Here is a 21,555-nt window from a genome sequence, read left to right as displayed (position 1 = left end):
GAGACACACATAGGCTCAAAATAAAGGGATGGAGGAAGATCAACTAAGCAAACAGAAAGCAAAAAAAAAGCAGGGTTGCAATCCTAGTCTCTGATAAAACAGACTTTAAACCAACAAAGATCAAAAGAGACAAAGAAGGCCATTACATAATGGTAAAGGGATCAATTCAACAAGAGCTAACTATCCTAAATATATATGCACCCAATACAGGAGCACCCAGATTCATAAAGCAAGTTCTTAGAGACCTACAAAGAGACTTAGACTCCCACACAATAATAATGGGAGACTTTAACACCCCACTGTCAATACTAGACAGATCAATGAGACAGAAGGTTAACAAGGATATCCAGGACTTGAACTCAGCTCTGCACCAAGCAGACCTAATAGACATCTACAGAACTCTCCACCCCAAATCAACAGAATATACATTCTTCTTAGCACCACATCACACTTATTCTAAAATTGACCACATAATTGGAAGTAAAGCTCTCCTCAGCAAATGTAAAAGAACAGAAATCACAACAAACTGTCTCTCAGACCACAGTGCGATCAAATTAGAGCTCAGGATTAAGAAACTCACTCAAAATTGCACAACTACATGGAAACTGAACAACCTGCTCCTTAATGACTACTGGGCAAATATCAAAATGAAGGCAGAAATAAAGATGTTCTTTGAAACCAACGAGAACAAAGATACAATGTACCAAGATCTCTGGGACACATTTAAAGCAGTGTGTAGAGGGAAATTTATAGCACTAAATGCCCACAAGAGAAAGCAAGAAAGATCTAAAATTGACACCCTAACATCACAATTAAAAGAACTAGAGAAGCAAGGACAAACACATTCAAAAGCCAGCAGAAGGCAAGAAATAACTAAGATCAGAACAGAACTGAAAGAGATAGAGACACAAAAAACCCTTCAAAAAATCAATGAATCCAGGAGCTGGTTTTTTGAAAAGATCAACAAAATTGACAGACCGCTAGCAAGACTAATAAAGAAGAAAAGAGAGAAGAATCAAATAGACACAATAAAAAATGATAAAGGGGATATCACCACCGATCCCACAGAAATACAAACTACCATCAGAGAATACTATAAACACCTCTATGCAAATTAACTAGAAAATCTAGAAGAAATGGATAAATTCCTGGACACATACACCCTCCCAAGACTAAACCAGGAAGAAGTTGAATCTCTGAATAGACTAATAACAGGCTCTGAAATTGAGGCAATAATTAATAGCTTACCAACCAAAAAAAGTCCAGGACCAGACAGATTTACAGGCGAATTCTACCAGAGGTACAAAGAGGAGCTGGTACCATTCCTTCAGAAACGATTCCAATCAATAAAGAGGGAATCCTCCCTAACTCATTTTATGAGGCCTGCATCATCCTGATGCCAAAGCCTGGCAGAGACACAACAAAAAAAGAGAATTTTAGACCAATATTCCGGATGAACATCGATGTGAAAATCCTCAATAAAATACTGGCAAACCGAATCCAGCAGCACATCAGAAAGCTTATCCACCACGATCAAGTCGGCTTCATCTCTGAGATGTAAGGCTGGTTCAACATACACAAATCAATAAATGTAACCCATCACATAAATAGAACGAATGACAAACACCACATGATTATCTCAATAGTTGCAGAAAAGACCTTTGACAAAATTCAACACCCCTTCATGCTAAAAACTCTCAATAAACTAGGTATTAATGGAATATATCTCAAAATAATAAGAGCTATTTATGACAAACCCACAGCCAATATCATACTGAATGGGCAAAAACTGGAAGCATTCCCTTTGAAAACTGGAACAAGACAAGGATGCCCTCTCTCACCACTCCTATTCAATATAGTGTTGGAAGTTCTGCCCAGGGCAATCAGGCAAGAGAAATAAATAAAGGATATTCAGTTAGGAAAAGAGGAAGTCAAATTGTCCATTTACAGATGACATGATTGTATATTTAGAAAATCCCATTGTCTCAGCCCCAAATCTCCTTAAGCTGATAAGCAACTTCAGCAAAGTCTCAGGATACAAAATCAATGTGCAAAAATCACAAGCATTCCTATACACCAATAACAGACAAACAGAGAGCCAGATCATGAGTGAACTCCCATTCACAATTGCTACAAAGAGAATAAAATACCTAGGAATCCAACTTACAAGGGATGTGAAGGACCTCTTCAAGGAGAACTACAAACCACTGCTCAACGAAATAAAAGAGGACACTAACAAATGGAACAACATTCCATGCTCATGGATAGTAAGAATCAATATCATGAAAATGGCCATACCGCCCAAGGTAATTTATAGATTCAATGCCATCCCCATCAAGCTACCAATGACTTTCTTCACAGAATTGGAAAAAACTACTTTAAAGTTCATATGGAACCAAAAAAGAGCCTGCATTGCCAAGACAATTCTAAGCAAAAAGAACAAAGCTGGAAGCACCAAGCTACCTGACTTCAAACTATACTACAAGGCTACAGTAATCAAAACAGCATGGTACTGGTACAAAAACAGATATATAGACAAATGGAACAGAACAGAGGCCTCAGAAATAACACCACACATCTATAACCATCTGATCTTTGACAAACCTGACAAAAACAAGAAATGGGGAAAGGATTCCCTATTTAACAAATGGTGCTGGGAAAACTGGCTAGCCATATGTAGAAAGCTGAAACTGGATCCTTTCCTTACACCTTATACAAAAATTAATTCAATATGGATTAAAGACTTAAATGTTAGACCTAAAACCATAAAAACCCTAGAAGAAAACCTAGGCAATACCATTCAGGAAACAGGCATGGGCAAGGACTTCACGACTAAAACACCAAAAGCAATGGCAACAAAAGCCAAAATAGACGAATGGGATCTAATTAAACTAAAGAGCTTCTGCACAGCAAAAGAAACTGCCATCAGAGTGAACAGGCAACCTACAGAATGGGAGAAAATTTTTGCAATCTGCCCATCTGACAAAGGGCTAATATCCAGAATCCACAAAGAACTCAAACAAATTTATCAGAAAAAAAACAACCCCATCAAAAAGTGGGCAAAGGATATGAACAGACACTTCTCAAAAGAAGACATCTATGCAGCCAACAGACACATGAAAAACTGCTCATCTTCACTGGTCATCAGAGAAATGCAAATCAAAACCACAATGAGATGCTATCTCACACCAGTTAGAATGGCAATCATTAAAAAGTCAGGAAACAACAGATGCTGGAGAGGATGTGGAGAAATAGGAACGCTTTTACACTGTTGGTGGGAGTGTAAAGTAGTTCAACCATTGTGGAAGACAGTGTGGCGATTCCTCAAGGATCTAGAACTAGAAATACCATTTGACCCAGCAATCCCATTACTAGGTATATACCCTAAGAATTATAAATCATGCTACTATAAAGACACATGTACACGTATGTTTATTGCAGCACTATTCACAGCAGCAAAGACTTGGAACCAACCCAAATATCTATCAACGGTAGACTGGATTAAGAAAATGTGACACATATAGACCATGGAATACTATGCAGCCATAAAAAGGATGAGTTCATGTCCTTTACAGGGACATGGATGAAGCTGGAAACCATCATTCTCAGCAAACTATCACAAGGAAAGAAAACCAAACACCACATGTTCTCACTCATAGGTGGGAACTGAACAATTAGAACACTTGGACACTGGGCAGGGGGTAGGGGGCTGGGGGAAGGATAGCATTAGGAGAAATACCTAACGTGAATGGTGAGTTGATGGGTGCAGCAAACCAACATGGCACATGCATACTTATGTATGAAACCTGCAATCTGTGCACATGCACCCTAGAACTTAAAGTATATTTAAAAAATAAAAAAGAGGATAAGGGGTCCTAGCCAGGTGAGGTGGCTCAAGCCTGTAATCCCAGCACTTTGGGAGGCTGAGGTGGATGGATCACAGGGTCAGGAGTTTGAGACCAGCCTGACCAACATGGTGAAACCCCATCTCTACTAAAAATGAAAAATTAGCCAGGCGTGGTGGCGCACACCTATAATCCCAGCTACTCAGGAGGCTGAGGCAGAAGAATCGCTTGAACCTGGGAGGCAGAGGTTGCAGTGAGCCGAGATCATGCCACTGCACTCCAGCCTAGGTGACAGAGTGAGACTCTGTCTGGGAAAAAAAAAAAAAAGAGTATAAGGGGTCCTGAGATTTTTTTTTTTTTCAATTGAGTATCTCTGATTTAGCCCCTGCCTCCCTTTCTAACTCCATCTTCACCATTCTCTTATTCTTGGGGCTCCAGCTACCCTGGCTTCCTTTGTCTTGAATATGTATGTTTTTCCACCTCTGCATATGCTGTCCCTAGAAGAGGCTTATCAAAGCCACCCCTGCCTCCCTGTATTCAATCACTACACCATCTTCATTTCTGCTATAAAACTCATGACCACTGGTAGTTCATTGTTTACCTGTTATTGTCTGCCTCCCCCACTGGACTGTGTCTGCCCAGGGACCTTCTTGTCTTTATTGATCACTGTGCCAGCACAGTGCCCAGCGTGTTACAGGCACTGCAGAGACACTTGCTGAATATATGCAGAAGAGGACAAGAAGTAGTCAATGAGTAGGTGAAGGAGGGAATACGTGCAGGAAGCTGGTACTCGCCCCCGGGCCTCTGGGGAGGGTAGTTGTGTCGCTGCTGCAACCACGTTACCTGCTGGGGCACCTTGAAGCGGACATAGGAGCAGAGCTGAAGCATTTCACTCATCTCTTCTGGGGTAGACGGGATCAAGGGAATCTTCTCCACGGCGGCAGAGCCCTGCAGTTCTTTGAGCCGTTGTACAAATTGATTGTCAGTTGAGTACTGCAGGCCTGTGGGATTCAAACCCAAATGGCTTGATGATACATCCACCTTCTTACCAATCCCATTTTATATAGGGAACTTCTGACAGCAGCCCAGAGTTAATATATTTCAGGTTTATTTCATGAGTAGATTTCTTTTTTGTTGGTACTGCCATCCTTGCTCAAATCAAAACCACACTGAGAAACACACAAAAAAATCCTTCCACATATTTCAGGGACTGGTCACTCACACTGTAGTCCATGGACCAGGAGCATCAAAAGCCCAAAAGAAATGCAGACACTGCCCCTCCCTGAGCCTCTTGAACCAGAATTTGCCTTCTCACAAGTTGCCAGGGGATTCATATGTATGATAGAATTTAAGGAGGGTTAGCCTAGAAGACAACTTGCCTAAGCACATCTGAGTGTTGATGGGAAATGTGAGGAAATACATGACCGGAAGAAAACATAGGGCTGGCATGAATGACACTCCTTCCCTTGGCCTGGACCCACGTGGTACTCTCTTATTTGGGGTCAATGATAAAACACAGGGGGACTGGGAGTCTTCCCAGCTGTCCCTTGCTTTAGGGCAGCAACCCTGCTGCCTTCTCCACAGTTGCTCTTCCTCTAGGAGAGCAAAATTGAGATTGCTCATTATCTCCCATCACCTCAGGGCATGACACGAGAGTCCACAGAAGCTGATGCTATGTATGCAAGAGGGCAAAACTAATTTTCACTTCCAGCATGGAGCAAATTTCTAGGCATTTAGCTTAGCCAAATAATTAGATTTTTTTTTTCTTTTTTTACTTTAAGTTCTGGGATACATGGGCAGAACGTGCAGGTTTGTTACATAGGTATACATGTGCCATGGTGGTTTGCTGCACCTATCAACCCATCATCTAGGTTTTAAGCCCCTCATGCATTCGGCATTTGTCCTAATGCTCTCCCTCCCTGTGACCTCCACCCTCTGACAGGCCCCAGTGTGTGATGTTCCCCTTTCTGTGTCCATGTCTTCTCACTGTTCAACTCCCACTTATGAGTGAGAACATGCGGTGTTTGGTTTTCTGTTCCTGTGTTAGTTTGTTGAGAATGATGCTTCCAGCTTCATCCATGTCCTTGCAAAGGACATGAAATCATTCTTTTTTATGGCTGCATAGTATTCCATGGTGTATATGTGCCACATTTTCTTTATCCAGTTTATCATTGATGGGCATTTGGGTTAGTTCCAAGTCTTTGCTATTGTAAATAGTGCTGCAATAAACATATGTGTGCATGTTAGATTTTTTTTAAATTTTATATTTTTGCAGAGATGGGGTCTCCCTTAGGCTGGTCTTGAACTCCTGGCCTCAAGCAATCCTCCTCTCTTAGCCTCCCAAAGTGTTGGGATTACAGGTGTGAGCTACCTCACCCAGAAAAATCTAGAAAAGAGCTAGATTTTACAAAGAAAGGCAGTAGCATCAATAATATTGGTCGTGATGCAGAAACCCACGCTTTACAAATCTATGTCCAGCAAACCCTTTAAATCTAACATGGGTATGATGTATGGCTTTCACGATGCCATGAAGCAGATGACATTATCTATTTCCCCTCTCTTTAAAACTAAACCTAGGTTAGATGTCACGTGGTATATCCTGGACTGGATCCCAGAACAGAAAAAGGACATGAGTTGAAAAACTAAATGAAATCCAAATAAAGCCTGGAATTTAGTTAACAGTAATATACTAATGTTGGTTTCTTAGTTGTGACAAATTTACTGTGGTAATGTGAGCTATTAATGGGGAAACTGAATAAAGGTTATATGGGGCTCTCTAATATCTCTGCAATTTTTCTGTAAATTTAAAATTATTTCAAAATTTTTAGAAAGTTTGTTTTAAAACTCTTGGTAGAATATAATCCTGAATTTATTTCTACTTTTTAGTTTTCACATACAAACTTAATTTTAAATTTCCAGTTGAAATTCGGATGTCAATTTTTTCTCTGAGCAAATGAACCTATACTTGAAAAAGCCAGTTAGATTTTACTTCCTGTAAGTGATTTAAAATCTAAAAACCTTCCATAGATGCTGTTCCTTCAATTCTCAAACTTATTATTATAAGATCAAATTATTTCAGATATGCTACTTGAAAAAAAGAGAGGAGAAGACCCTTTGGTATCTTCTCTTCGATTTCAATGTCCTTAACATATCGAAAATGATTAGCTTTCAGAGTGGCAGAAGGATTTTAAAGGTCAATTTAGTTAAGTTTCAGTAAAAGTCATTAAATGTTCAATTCATGGCTGGATTCTAGTTGAATCATACAGAGGAAGTAGAAGATATGAGTCATTAAAAGGAGGCAGTAAATATGCAAGGACTTCCAAACATCACAGCTTGGGTTCTGGAGTCAGGCAGCCTGGGCTCTGTTCCTACTGTGGTTTTGGCACTAATGTAATTTCTTTGTGCCTCAACGTTCCCATTTATAAAATGGGCATAATATCTTGACCTGCATGGTAAGTGCATACGTAAAAAGTCATTGAGATGCACATTTAAATTTAGACAATTTACTATGTGTAAATAATACCCCAATAAAACACCAAAGGGAGAGGGAGAGAGAGGCCGGGTGCGGTGGCTCACGCCTATTCCCAGCACTTTGGGAGGTGGAGGCGGGCAGATCACTTGAGGCCAGGAGTTCAGGGGACTCAGGCCAACAGGATCCTGGCCAACAGGATTCAAGTTTGCCTAGGCAACATTGCGAAACTCCACCTCTACTGAAAATACAAAAAATTAGCTGGGCATGGTGGCACACACCTGTAATCTCAGCTACTTGGGTGGCTGAGGCACAAGAATTGCTTGAACCTGGGAAGTCAAGGCTGCAGTGAGCCATGATTGCACCACTGCACTCCAGTCTGAGCAACAGACTCTGTCTCAAAAAGAAAAAAAAAGAAAAAAAAACAAACAGAGAGGGGGAGATAGAGGAGAGAAAAAATATGATTTTTATCTATTATATATTATAAATACAAGTCTAAAGACTTATGGAAGAAAAACAAATTTAAAAATCCAACTTCAAACGGTAATATCGGAGAACATGTTACACTTCACGTTGACATATGTACATATAACAGTAGAGAAACTAAAGTTTGATTTTTTTTAAGATCTTATTATAATAAATAAAGATCTCTCAGTTTTTACCAAAAAAGGAGAGGGGCATAATTATAGTACCTTTACCTCACAGGGCTACTGCAAGAATTAAATTCATATAAAGAGCTTAGCTCGTAAGAGCCCGATAAATGTTGGATGTTAATAGTAACATTATATTTCAAAGTATGTGCTGCAAAGCACTATATACATTTTAATCAACCACCTCAAACATTCCTTTTTTTTTTTTTTAATTTTAAATGTTTACAGGCATGAGCCACTGTGCCTGGCCCCATCTCAAATTCTTGGTGTAACAAGGCTGGCTCTATATTTTCAAAATCAGTCTGGTTATGATTATGATTATATAACTATTGGTTGGTTAGAGTTATCAGTAAAACACTGCATATCTCTCAAGCATACATCAAAAAGATGATTCCAAAAAACGGTCATAGCAGACACTAGCTACTTGTTTCTTCAGGGATTCATCCCTGCCGAGGGATGTTTCAGCTTCATAACTTACCAGCAGGACACACGAGACACAGGCTGGAGACATCCGATGGGTAGTAAGCAGCATACACCCCAGCCACCTGGCCACCCATGGAGGTGCCTACCAGGTGGAAAGGTTTTTTGTTCAGCTTCAGGCATTCTACAAACTAGGAAGGGAAATGAGAAAGCAGCTTGGTTATACAGCTGTAGACAATGGCAATGGTGATTACAGCATAGAAGCCCCCTGGACTTCCTATGGACAACTGAAAATGACTACTGTTTAAAGAGAGTCTGAAACTCTACTGGATCCATTATAAGATGAGCCCTGTGGCATGCATGGACTTCTCTTTGTCTGGCACAAGAGATTGAGAGGTCATTTATAAATATAAAATCAACAGGGATTCTGCTAATTAATGAGTCAGCAAACTTTTCTTTCTTTTCTTTTTTTCTGAGACAGGGTCTCACTCTGTCACCCAGGCTGCAGTGCAGTGGCATGATCATGGCTCACCTCTGGGGCTCAGGTGATCCTCCCATCTCAGCCTCCCGAGTAGCTAGAGCTATAGGCATGCACCACCACATCTGGCTAATTTTTTTTTTTTTTTTTTTTGTAGAGATGAGGTTTCACCATATTGTCCAGGCTGATGAAGTTTTCTATAAAGGTCCAGAGAGTAAACATTTTCTGCTTTGAGAGCCATATGATCTGTTGCAACTATTCAACTCTGCTGTTGCAGACAAAAGCAGTCAAAGGTAATATGTATTAAATAAATGAGTGAGTGTGGCTGTTTTCCAGTAAAATTTAGTTTACAAAAATAGATACAAGCTAAACATAGCTCATGGGCTGTAGTTTGAGGGCTCCTGCGCTAATTTAAAGCTCTTCTCGTCCATCTGACCATCCATTCATATAACTACCCATCCATTTGTCTATTCAACCATCCATCCATCTATCCATCCAATCATCCAATCAGCCATCCACCCAACTATCCAGCATTCTAAAAAATATTCATTGGATATCTATTACGTACAGGAAACTATGATTAGATGCTGAAAACACAGCAAAGAGCTAAAAAGACAAGGTTCCTGACCGAATTTAAAAAACAGTTTAATGGAGGAGGCAGATATTAAATATCCTCATTTGGGGGAAAATACTTAAGGCAGCCTGAAACTTACAGGCTACCCCATTCTGAAATGGCTCTTAAACTCCTATGATCTTGAAAGCTTAGCCACAGAAGGCTAGAGATAGATTCTAAAATAGGTGCTAGCAATAGATGCTAAAGTACGTTATAATGTGAAGAACACCCTCCCCAGCTAGGCAGAGGGGCTATTACTGTTATCATATAACTGGTGAGCAGAAAAAGAGATCCCTAGGAAGGGAATTGGTTTTAAGAAATTCTAAACCCCTTTTCAAAGAGTTGAGAAAATGCTCAGATTGTATTTCGTTACAAACAACTGCAATAGGCTTAAGTCTGTAATAAGCCCTGGCCCTCCATTGCCAACCGGAGATATCATCAGGTTGCCATTTGGCTTGCCATCACTCGTAGACAGAATGTACAGGAGACTGGTCATGAGGTAGCACAGGACTCCCTTCCCTGCTCTCCAGACTCGGACATGCAATGGTGGCTGAGACAGTCTGGGCAATCTTTGGTAGAGCCTCCTGCTTACCTGGTGTATCCTCTTAACTTGCCCATCTATGGACAGGTCATCCAGGGAGGAGCGGGTGGTGCCCTCATGTCCTGGCATGTCCACGCAGACCAAGTGCAGGTTCTTTGGAAGGAACTGAGGACACACAGACCCAGAGAGTCAGTATGTGGTGTGCAAAACATGTCTGCCCATTTTCTTGGGAGGTTGCCCCATGTACAGTGACCCAGACAGCCATCCCTGGGGATGTATGGGTCTTGGCCACTCAGTGTTTTACCCCAGTAATTGAATAAGCATTGCCAGTAGCCTCATCGGGAGCAGAGGCCCACAAAGGCTAATACATAGATGGAAGCAGGCTCAGGAGATGCCTGTAAAAAGGGGACAAAGTCGGGGCAGCAGGCTTAAGTCTCTTGCTTTTTCTTCACACTAGTTGACACGTACTGCCTCGTCCTTTCCCTCACCCCTTCCACACTGACTCCAGCCATGCAGCTGCTGACTTGGAACTGGAAGGGATGGTTCTGTTCTCTCATATCCTAGCCAGCTCCAGAGCCAACAGGAGCAATGTTTTCTCCAAGAACCACATCTGATCACCCCGATTCTGGCTTGTTTGGTTTCTTTTTACATTAAGGTCTACTTTTCCAAATTATTATTATCCTAAAACACCTTCTTCCATTTAGATATGTACCACTTTTAACCAGGAAACTGAGAAACTTAAGTTACCAACAAACAAACATCCAGTTATAAGAAAGACGTTTATCTGAGGAGGGGACACGAAGTTCATCAAGGCATGAAAATGACTGTCCTCATAGTGGAATTTGGAAATAAGAATACAACTAACTAGAGGGTGTGTGAGTCTTCACCTACTGGTGTAGATGATACTTGGGATCCCTCAGGTATGGTCTTGCCTGAGGTGGGAGCCAGGGATGCTTCCTGCCCAAGATTCTGCCAGCCCCAACCTTCACACCTGATCACTCTTACCAAGGGCAGCAAGTTGCCACACCCAAGTAAACCAAGACAAAAAGTGACTTGGAAAACTCTTCCAGAAAGCTGCTAGATCAAGACTGTTTCTCTAAATGGCAAAGGAAAAGAAAAAAGCAGACGTAGAAGAGGGAGTGGGAAGGAAAGGAAAAGAAGGAATGAAGGAAGAATATGGAGGGGAAGAAAGAGACGAAACTTGGGAGTACAAAAAAAATGACTTTTAAAAGCTCAACTCTGATCTCACAGCAGTTCTGAGATGCAGCTGTGTCAGAAGCCTCCCCAAAGAAATATCCATGAGGTGAAAAGATTTCTAAGCCATACGTTTTATATATAATATTCAACTCAATAATTTTTTTCTGACAAAAGAATGAGTAACATATTGCATTAGTTTGTTTGTTTGTTTTGAGACAGGGTCTCACTCCTGTCGCCCAGGCTGGAGTGTGGTATAGCACGATCTTGGTTCACTGCAGCCTTGACTTCCCAGGCTCAGGTGATTCTCCCATCTCAGCCTCCAAAGTAGCTGGGACTACAGGTGCATGCCACCATGCCTGGCTAATTTTTTTGTATTTTTTTGTAGAGACGGAGTCTCCCTATGCTGCCCAGGCTGGTCTCAAACTCCTGGGCTCAAGTGATCTGCCTGCCTTGGCCTCCCCAAAGTGCTGGGATTACAGGTATGAGCCACTGTGCCAGGCCACACTGCATTAGTTCTAATATGACTTGAACCACCACAGTTCTGAGTTCCCTTTGCTTTATACCATTGTTGATGACATCATGTCCTAATGGAAACCCTTTTCTTCTTCTTCCTTTTTTTATTTTTATTTTTATTTTTTTTTGAGACAGAGTCTTATTCTGTTGCCCAGGCTAAGTGCAGTGGCATGATCATGGCTCACTGAAGACTTGACCCCCCAGGCTCAAGCAATCTTCCCACCTCAGTCTCCTGAGTAGCCGGGACTACAGGCATGAGCCACCACACCTGGCTAATTTTTAATTTTTTGTAGAGACAGGGTTTCTTTATGTTGTCCAGGCTGGTTTTGAACTCCTGGACTCAAGCAATCCTCCTGCCTCAGGCTCCCAAAGTGCTGGGATTATAGGCATGAGCCACAGCACCCAACTCCCTTTTCTTATAAGAGAGAAGAATCGAGAATTGCACCTTGACCACACTGAGCCACATATCCTTGTGGGCAGAGAATCCGTGGAGCATGAGGATGGAGGGTTTGTGCCCAGGCCTGCCCCGGAAGGAATAACAGAACTGATAGTCTTCATGGTGAACATAGCGGACTTGCATGCCCAATGTCCTCCGCCAGTACCTGGAGGGGGTGGGAAATAAAGACAAAACAAAATCAGTAAGCTCTAGATGAGTGGCTTCAAGATGGGCACAGGTCCTCTCTATAAGTCTTCCTTAGTGATAACACAAACACTTCTCCAGCCCTTGTCCTCCATCAGTCTCTAGAGTCCTCCTGAGCTTTACCCTCAAGGAACGCAAAGCCAAACCATTACAGAGAACACCTTAAATGAACTATTTTGGTATATATTTTACTAATCACTCTAGGAAGGGAAATGCGGTGTTTTCTTAAGAAGCATGCCACACATGATAACCTTTTGATAATATGTCTTTCTAGAGACTTTGAGAGTGATAACTTATTTCTTGAGAACCATCTGCACTGGTCCTCTGGCTTTGTTCCTCATAACATATGGCAGCTGGTTGAAAGCTCAGCTTCTGCTGGTTACATAAGACTTGGCAGTGCTGGACTTTGGCCCAAAATCAATTTCAATATGAAATTACCATCTAAACAAATTGAACTCTCTGCATGGTGAATCCCTCCAAGATGAGAGATAATTAATTCAATCAGAGGTGCACTTTGTAAGATACTTCACACTAAAGACGTAGCCAAGTCTTGCAAAAGCAAATAACCTAAACTGACTGGTCTTAACTCTTTGTGTAAAATAAGCAGAGAGGGAGAGAAGATATATATTCATTTACTTTTATCCGCATACAAAAAATGTGAGAGCATACATAAGGTTTTTTGTTGTTGTTGTTGTTTGTTTGGTCAGGTTTTTTTTTTTTTTTTTTTTTTTTTTTAGATAGAGTCTCGCTCTGTCACCCATGCTGGGGCAATTTTAGCTCACTGCAACCTCCACCTCCCAGGTTCAAGCAATTCTTGTGCCTCAGCCTGTATCTAGGGTTACAGGTGCACACCACCATACCTGCCTAATTTTTGTATTTTTAGTAGACACAGGGTTTCGCCATGTCGGCCAGGCCAGTCTCAAACTCCTGGCCTCAAGTGATCCATCCACCTTGGCCTCCCAAAGTGCTTGGGTTACAGATGTCCAGCTGGTTAAACCACACCTGGTTGGTTTCTTTTGAAACTTTTTTAATGACTGCATTGCCTACTCAAAACGTAAAGAACATAATAGCATTGGTTAGCTTAAAAGCTCTTCTTACAGCAAGGCAAGCATATTTTAAAATTCTAAATCATAACATGACTTTGTTCATCCATTCACATCCCAGCTCATTCACTTACTGACTTTGAATGTCCCCTCCAAAACTCATGTTGAAATTTAATTGCCATTGTGAAGTGGGACTGTTAAGAGGTAATTAGGCCCTGACAGTTTTGCCTTCATAAATAGATTAATGCTATTATTGAGGGAGTAGATTCCTGATAAAAGTGAGTCTGGTCCCCTCTTGCTTCTGGCTCACTCTTATAGTCTCTTGTCCTTCTACCTTCCACCACGGGATGACACAGCAGGAAGGCCCTTGCCAGATATTGGTGCCATTCTCTTGGGCTTCCCAACCTCCAGAACAATAAGCCAAACAAATTTCTTTTCTTTATAAATTACCTAGTCTGTGGCATTCTGCTGTAGCAACACAAAATGGAATAACTATATAATCTTATAATATGAGGAAATGCTGCATTCCACTAAGAATATGGCAAAGATTAAATGATGAGGTAATCCATGTACAAAGTTTTGTTCAATGCCCAGCACATGGTAAGTATTCAGTACATGATAGTTATTAGTATTATGTAAAGATGATTTTGTCCTTCCAAATATATCATTTGCCAAAAATTAAAGGAAAAATTAGGGGAAATATTTGCAATGAATATGACAGCTGCAGAATGATATCCTTAATAAATAAAAAGCTTACAAATTGATCTCAACCATGCTAAAACCCTAATTCAACACTAGGCAAAATAAATGAAAAGGTACCTTAGAGTAGAAAAGATATTAATGACTAACAAACATAAAAAACATGTTCAAGTTCACTAGTAATTAAAAATATGAATAGTGCACCAACATGGATGGAACTGGAGATCATTATGTTAAGTGAAGTAAGCCAGACGCAGAAAGACAAACATCACATGCTCTCACTTATTTATGGGATCTAAAAATCAAAACAATGGAACTCATGGGCATAGAGAGTAGAAGGATGGTTACCAGAGGCGGAGATGAGTAGCTGGGGGTAGGGGAGAAGTGGGGATGGTTAATGGGTACAAAAAAAAATAGAAAGAATGAATAAGACCTACTATTGATAGCACAATAGGGTGACTATAGTCAATAATAGTTGTAAATTTTTAAATAACTTGAAGAGTGTAACTGGATTGTTTGTAACTCAAAGGATAAATGCTTGAGGGGATGGATATCCCATTCTCCATGATGTGCTTATTTCACATGGCATACCTGTATCAAAACATCTCATGTACCCCATATATACCTACTATGTACCCCCCAAATTTTTAAATAAAAAATTAATAAAGAAAAAAATATGAACACCCTTTATGAGCTTCTAAATTAGAAAAGTGGTGGGGTTTTTTGTTGAGATGGGGTCTTACTCTGTCACCCAGGCTGGAGTGCAGTGACACAATCACGGTTCACTGCAGCCCTGTCCTCCTAAGCCCAACTGATCCTCCCACCTCATCCTCCTGAATAGCTGAAATTACAGGTGCATATACCATGCCTGGCTAATTTTTTTATTTTTTAGGTAGAGACTGGGTCTCCCTGTACTGCCCGGGCTGGTCTCGAACTCAAGTGATCCTGCCACTGAGCCACTGCACCTGGCGTGTGTGTGTGTGTGTGTGTGTGTGTGTGTGTGTGTGTGTGTGCGTTTATATAACCAGTTATAAAGTTCAGGCTTTCTAAGAAAGCAATCTGGCATAAAATATCAAGAATCTTTGAAACCTCATGCCCCTTGTTGACCTAGTAAGTATAATTCCAAGAATAATCTGTCTCAAGGAAATAAGTAGAAACTTTGAAAAAGAATATTTTTAAAGTGTTCCAGCCAGCGTTATGTGTTGTTTAAATTAGAAAAAATCAATACTAACTTTAGTGTCCATGAATAGGAAATATATTAGATAAACTACCATATAGCTAGGTGATGTCTTATTTTGCTATTATTTAAAATGGAGTTTTCAAAGAATATTCAATAACATGGAAAAATATTTATGACATGATGTCAAGTGAAAAAACAGGACCCAATTTTTTTTAAATACTATTGATTCCAATTCTGTTAAAAAAAAAAACTGTTAAGTATACACAGATGAAGTGGTGGGGGAGAGAGGTGGGAAGAACAAAAGAAGCATTGAAGAAAATTAATCATTCCGGGGGTTATGGGTAATTTACATTTTCTTTGTGTTACCTTTTTATTTTTAAATTATTTATTATTTTTTATTTTTGGTACCGGGACTGGGGCTCGAATGGGTTACATTTTTATAATCATCAAATTCTCTATAACTCTCATACAAAGTACAGTGTGAGATCATGGAAGAGCTGGAAGGACCTGGTGGAAAAGGTGAAACTTCAGCAGACTACTGGATACTCAACATATATCAGCTGGAAGCTGGAGAAGGTGTGCCAGGAGGTAGAGACGGCAGAGGCAAGGGCCTGGGGGAGAGCCAAGTATGACTTGAACCAGAATGAAGAGACACAGGGTTGGAAGGCGGCCAGACTGCTGGATTCAGGAATTGAGGGCTTCTCATTATCAGACAGAGCTCTTTGGTACTACTCGATATTTTTCATTTAATTGGTACATCCACTGGACAAGTTTACCTAGGCTCCAGAAACAAGAAGCTGGAAAACTAATATTTTTTCTTTTTTTTTTTTTTTTTGATACGGAGTTTCACTCTCGTTGCCCAGGCTGGAGTGCAGTGGCACAATCTCAGTTCACTGCAACCTCCACCTCCCGGGTTCAAGTGATTCTCCCGCCTCAGCCTCCTGAGTAGCTGGGATTACAGGTGTGTGCCACCACGCTCGGCTAATTTTTGTTTTTGTTTATTTTTATTTTTATTTTTTAGACGGAGTCTTGCTCTGTTGCCCAGGCTGGAATGCAGTGGTATGATCTCGGCTCACTGCAACCTCCACCTTCTGCTTTCAAGCAATTCTCCCACTTCAGCCTCCCAAGTAGCTGGGACTACAGGCGCGTGCCACCACGCCTGGCTAATTTTCATATTTGTAGTAGAGACGGGGTTTCACCATGTTGGCCAGGCTGGTCTCAAACTCCTGACCTCGTGATCTACCCACCTCGGCCTTCCAAAGTGCTGGGATTACAGGCGTGGGCCACAACGCCTAGCCTCCAATTTTTTTATTTTTTTAGTAGAGACAGGGTTTCACCATGTTGGCTAGGCTGCTCTTGAACTCCTGACCTCAGATGATCTGCCTCCCTCAGCCTCCCAAAGTGCTGGGATTACAGGCGTGAGCCACCGTGCCCAGCCCAGAGAACTAATATTTTCAAATGATCCCCTCAACGAAAGAGTAGGAAGATGACTCTAAGATACCAGGCCAGCTGAAAAATTCTGAAAGACCCATGGCCCAGATGGAAAAAATCTTCTTTGGTTTAATGATAATAGATAATAGAGAATAGATTACCTCTAATTCACAAAAGCAGAACCTTACAGAACAGAAACAAAGAGAAGAATTAAGGTGGGATGAATGAATGTCTCAGGAGCAAGATCTTTTACAATCTCAGTACAAGAGCCAAACTGCTCCTGTTTCAGGGACAGAAGTCATTGAAGGCTCTATTGACCTAAATAGAAAAGCCCCAAAGAGGACCTCCTCGGGGTTCCTCTTTAATAAAGTCTCCTGGAGCCCAGAGTCCTCATCCTATAAGTCTCTGTCTAGTTAACAGGAACTTCTGAAGAAAAGTACTTACAGATTTTTTTATACTGTGGTAAAACAGACATAACGTAAACATTTACCATTTTAACAAGTGTATGATCAATGACATTACACAACATTGTAAAACTACCACCACTATCCATTTCTAGAACTTTTCGTCATCCTAAATAGAAACTCTGAACCCATTAAACATTAACTCCTCATTTCCCCCAGTCCCCTAGCAACCTCTATTCTACTTTCTCTATGAGTTTGTCTATTCTGGGTAAAAGTGGAATCACACAAAATTTGTCCTTTTGTGTCTGGTTAGTTTCACTTAGCACAGTTGTTCTCAAGGTTCATCCATGTTGTGTTAATAGCATGAATCAGAGTGTCATTCCTTTTTAAGGCTGAATAATATTCTATTGTGTATATACCACATTTTGTTTATCCATCTGTCTGTTGGACATTTAGGTTATTTCTATCTTTTCACTATTGCAAAGAATGCTGCTATGGACATTGGTGCACACATTGAGACCCTGCTTCCAATTCTTTGGGATTTACACTCATAAATGGAATTGCTGGATGTTATGTTAAATGTATAACTTTCTGGGGAGCCGACAAATTTGTGCATAGTAACTATACTATTTTACATTCCCAACAGCAGTGCATAGGGGGTTCCAATCTCTCCACATCCTCACCAACACTTATTTTCCATTTTTTAAAGTTATGTATATTTTACCACAATAAAAAGAAAGAACCAGGCCGGGCATGGTGGCTCACAACTGTAATCCCAGAGCTTTGGGAGGGCGAGGTGGGTGGATCGCTTGAACCCAGGAGTTTGAGCCTGTCTCTACAAAAACCTGCAAAAATTAGCTGGCAAGGTGGCACACACCTGTAGCCCCAGTTACTCTAGAAGCTGAGGTGGGAGGATCACTTGAGCCTGGGAGGTAGAGGTTGCAGTGAGCAGCCTAGGCTGGTCTTAAACTCCTGGGCTCAAGCAATCGCCCACCTCTGCCTCCCAAAGTGCTGAAATTACAAGCATGAGCTGTAATTTTCCAAATTCACTTATTAATTCCAACAAATTATTTATAGATTTTTTTGGACTTTCTATGACCCAATTGTGTCATCTGCAAACAATGTCAGATTATTATTATTTCTTCTTTTCCAATTCTTATCCCCTTTTCTTTCTTATATTTATATAAGTGAACTGTTCACTATGATTTCTTACCTTGATTTCACAACTGAGTTTCTTTGGGAAAACAAAAATCTTAGAAAATCTCAGTCGTTTTCATCTTGTGAACAGTCCTGATATTTTCATTACACAATGAAAATCAGACCTGATGTCAACCGCAGTGGCCACAGCATCCCCAGTGTGGCTCTCTGTTGACTCACGTTGAAGCATTTGGTACCTCCTGCAGGAGCAGCCATAGTCCACGGTGTTGTGGAAGTGTGCTGGCCATGCTCCAGGGACACTTAGACCCAGAGAGAGCTGCTCTGAAGACTTGCTGTGGCCTACTGGGGACACCTGTTCTTGTTCCCTGAGGAGCTGAGACGATCCCAGAGGGAACTCCAGGAGCTTGCACGATGTGATGACTTCACCAAACCCTTATGCTCATATGGCAGGGCAGCGGGGAACGGGGACTGGGTGCCAAGCTACCTCTACTGCCTGCTGATCCTGTTTGTGTAGCAATCCTGAAAATTAACCTGACCCACCTAGGTCTGCGAGGTGAACCCACTGGTGGTCATCACTGGCAGCTGAGCAAATGAAGGCCTTCGGAGGAGTCGCTGTGGTTAAGGGATATAAGTGACTCATGGTGATGCTGCTCATTCTATGACAACCACTGTGTAAATGTCACTTGCGGTGAGGCTATTTGGAGGAAGCAGTCTGTGCATTTCAGTGATGCGGAGGAAGTGCCTCACAGGATTGCTGACAGCTCTCTGCAATGGCATCATGGGTTTTATTATTAAAATCATAATCCCCCGTGTCACAATGCCACCTGGCATGATCTGAAAGGTTTTCTAGGATTTTCATCTTCCCCAACCAGCTGGGTTTTCTTCTTGGCCTGTGTGCCTGAGTTCACAAAATAAAGAGCATTGTGTTTGTCTTTCAGCCATGGCACTGAGCTGGGTGACAGGCATGGGCAGGCTTTAAGACCCCATGCATCCATATTGCCAATTAAAGAGGCTCTGAATGCTCTGCACTGTGGGGCTTCTCTGGTTTTTTTGTGGTATTATTTGTTAATAAAAGTGAATTATTTGCTATGCAGCATTATTCATAATAGCCAAAATGTGGAAACAACCCAAGTGTCCATCAACAGATGAATGGATGAACAAACTGTATATACACACAATGGAATATTATTTAACCACAACAGAAAGTGAAGGAGTGATGCATGCTACAACATGGACGAACCTTGAAAACATTATGCTAAGTGAGAGAAACCAGACACAAAGGTCACACATTGTATAACCCCATTCACGTGAAATGTCCGTAATGGGCACATCTAAAAAGACAGGAAGTAGATGAGTGGTTGCCAGAAGATGAAGTGAGGGAGAAACTGGGAGTGATGGCTACTAGGTATGGGGACTCCTTTGGGGAGATGGAAATATTTGAAATTAGATAGTGGTAATGGTTGTACAACACTCTGAATATATTAAAACCACTGAATTGTACATTTTATTTATTTATATTTATATTTATGTTTCATTTATTTATTTATTTAGACAGAGTCTCACCTCTGTCACCCAGGCTGAAGTGTAGTGGCACGATCTCGGCTCACTGCAACCTCCGCTTCCTGGGTTCAAGCGATTCTTCTGCCTCAGCCTCCCAGGTAGCTGGAATTACAGGCACGTACCACCATGCCTGGCTAATTTTTTGTATTTTTAATAGAGACGGGGTTTCGCCATGTTGGCCAGGCTAGTCTCAAACTCCTGGCCTCAAGTGATCCTCCCGCCTTAGCCTCCCAAAGTGCTGGGATTACAGGTGTGAGCCATTGTGCCCAGCCTTGAATTGTACACTTTAAAATGGTGACTTTTATGTTATGTGAATTTTAACTTAATTTAAAAAGCAAATTATTTGCTATCAACTTATTTTTCTCATTACAAATGAAACATCAAAATTACCCTAACACCCTTACTCTGAAAGCCTTCTCCTCGACAGCCCAGGGAACTGTTGGGGGACTATGCAGCATTGAAGCTAGTTTCCACATGAGGTGGGTGGAATTAACCTTTACATAATCACACCTCTGTATGTGACCATATCCATGGTTACGAGCCACATCAGTGAATTGCGTTCTCTCCTTCAATTTCATGTCGTTAATAAAAACGGCGTTTTGTGTGTGGCAGTCCATGATGCCTTGACGAGGCCATGAGAAGGGGCATGCAACTCTGCCTTCTCCATGTCAGGGGTCATCCAGGAGCCTTAGCCTACAAAGCACAGAACTCCTGCTACCAGCACTGCAAGGGCAACAGCGTTTCAGCTTCAGAGTGAGTCTTGCTTTCTGAATGCAGAAGGTGGGTCCCGGGTGACTTGGGAGGGGGTCACAACTCCCCACTCCCGCCCCCAGAGAGCAAGAGCAAAAGATGAAAAGCTCCCTTCCATTCAATTAGTTTCCTTTCAAGGATCAGAGCTTGGCTGGCAGGCGGAAAATTCCACACTCAAGTGAAACAAAAAGGAGCCAGAAAGGAGGGCAGATAAAGGGCATAACACCCTCTCTGGACTCTTCTACGTAGAGAAGTGAGTTCCGACTTCCTGAAGTCCCAGTTAGATCTCAATGGGCTTACCTATAGCACAGAGAGGAACCAGGTCTATTTCGATGCTCCCTTCATCAGGGGATGTACACCATGGGGGTGGGAAGGGCAATTTCATTTGATAATTGGACAGTGGCATGAAAAGGCAATGAAGCACATCATGAGAAAGTCACTTTCTTTTTGACTGTTAACCTTCTGATTCCAACAAGGAGAAAGGCTCAGATCAGGGCTGCTACATCTTTCACACTGCTCATGCTTTGTAACACAGTAAAAGGAGATACAATTTAATAAGACTGTTTAATGTCATTGTGTTTATTTTTACTTTTTGATATATATACATATTTTTTTTTGAGATGCAGTTCTGCTCTTGTTGCCCAGGCTGGAGTGCAATGGCGCGATCTCAGCTCACCGCAACCTCCGCCTCCCAGGATCAGGCGATTATCCTGCCTCAGCCTCCCGAGTAGCTGGGATTACAGGCATGCACCACCACGCCTGGCTAATTTTGTATTTTTAGTAGAGACGGGGTTTCTCCATGTTGGTCAGGCTGGTCTCAAACTCCCGACCTCAGGTGATCTGCCTGCCTGGGCCTCCCAAAATGCTGGGATTACAGGAATGAGCCACTGCGCCAGGCACTTTTTGATATTAATTTACTATTTATGGCAAGCTTTTCACTTAAGGGAGTGATATTCATATCACT

The 21,555-nt window shown here is 41.5% G+C and overlaps 1 protein-coding gene across 6 annotated transcripts in view; it reads right to left on the bottom strand.

Moving 5' to 3' along the window:
• Positions 1-21,555, bottom strand: part of ABHD6 (abhydrolase domain containing 6, acylglycerol lipase) — a 55,140-nt gene that overhangs the window by 13,088 nt on the left and 20,497 nt on the right. For 5 of the 6 annotated variants that reach the window (XM_034956738.3, XM_008964029.4, XM_003811625.6 and 2 more), the window contains 4 exons: positions 12,172-12,328; positions 10,068-10,181; positions 8,443-8,575; positions 4,689-4,846 (listed from right to left, as the gene is read on the bottom strand). In XM_034956738.3, coding sequence (XP_034812629.1) covers positions 4,689-4,846; positions 8,443-8,575; positions 10,068-10,181; positions 12,172-12,306 — 540 coding nt within the window. In that variant the 5' untranslated portion in view covers positions 12,307-12,328. Of the gene's footprint in view, positions 1-4,688; positions 4,847-8,442; positions 8,576-10,067; positions 10,182-12,171; positions 12,329-13,226; positions 13,410-21,555 lie in introns of all 6 variants that reach the window. The other variant, XM_008964031.4, reaches the window with a different exon arrangement.

The sequence above is a fragment of the Pan paniscus genome, chromosome 2, assembly GCF_029289425.2.
Source record: "Pan paniscus chromosome 2, NHGRI_mPanPan1-v2.0_pri, whole genome shotgun sequence".
NCBI lineage: Eukaryota > Metazoa > Chordata > Mammalia > Primates > Hominidae > Pan > Pan paniscus.
Note: the sequence above shows the minus strand (reverse complement) of the source record. Positions and strands in the feature narration are given on the sequence as shown.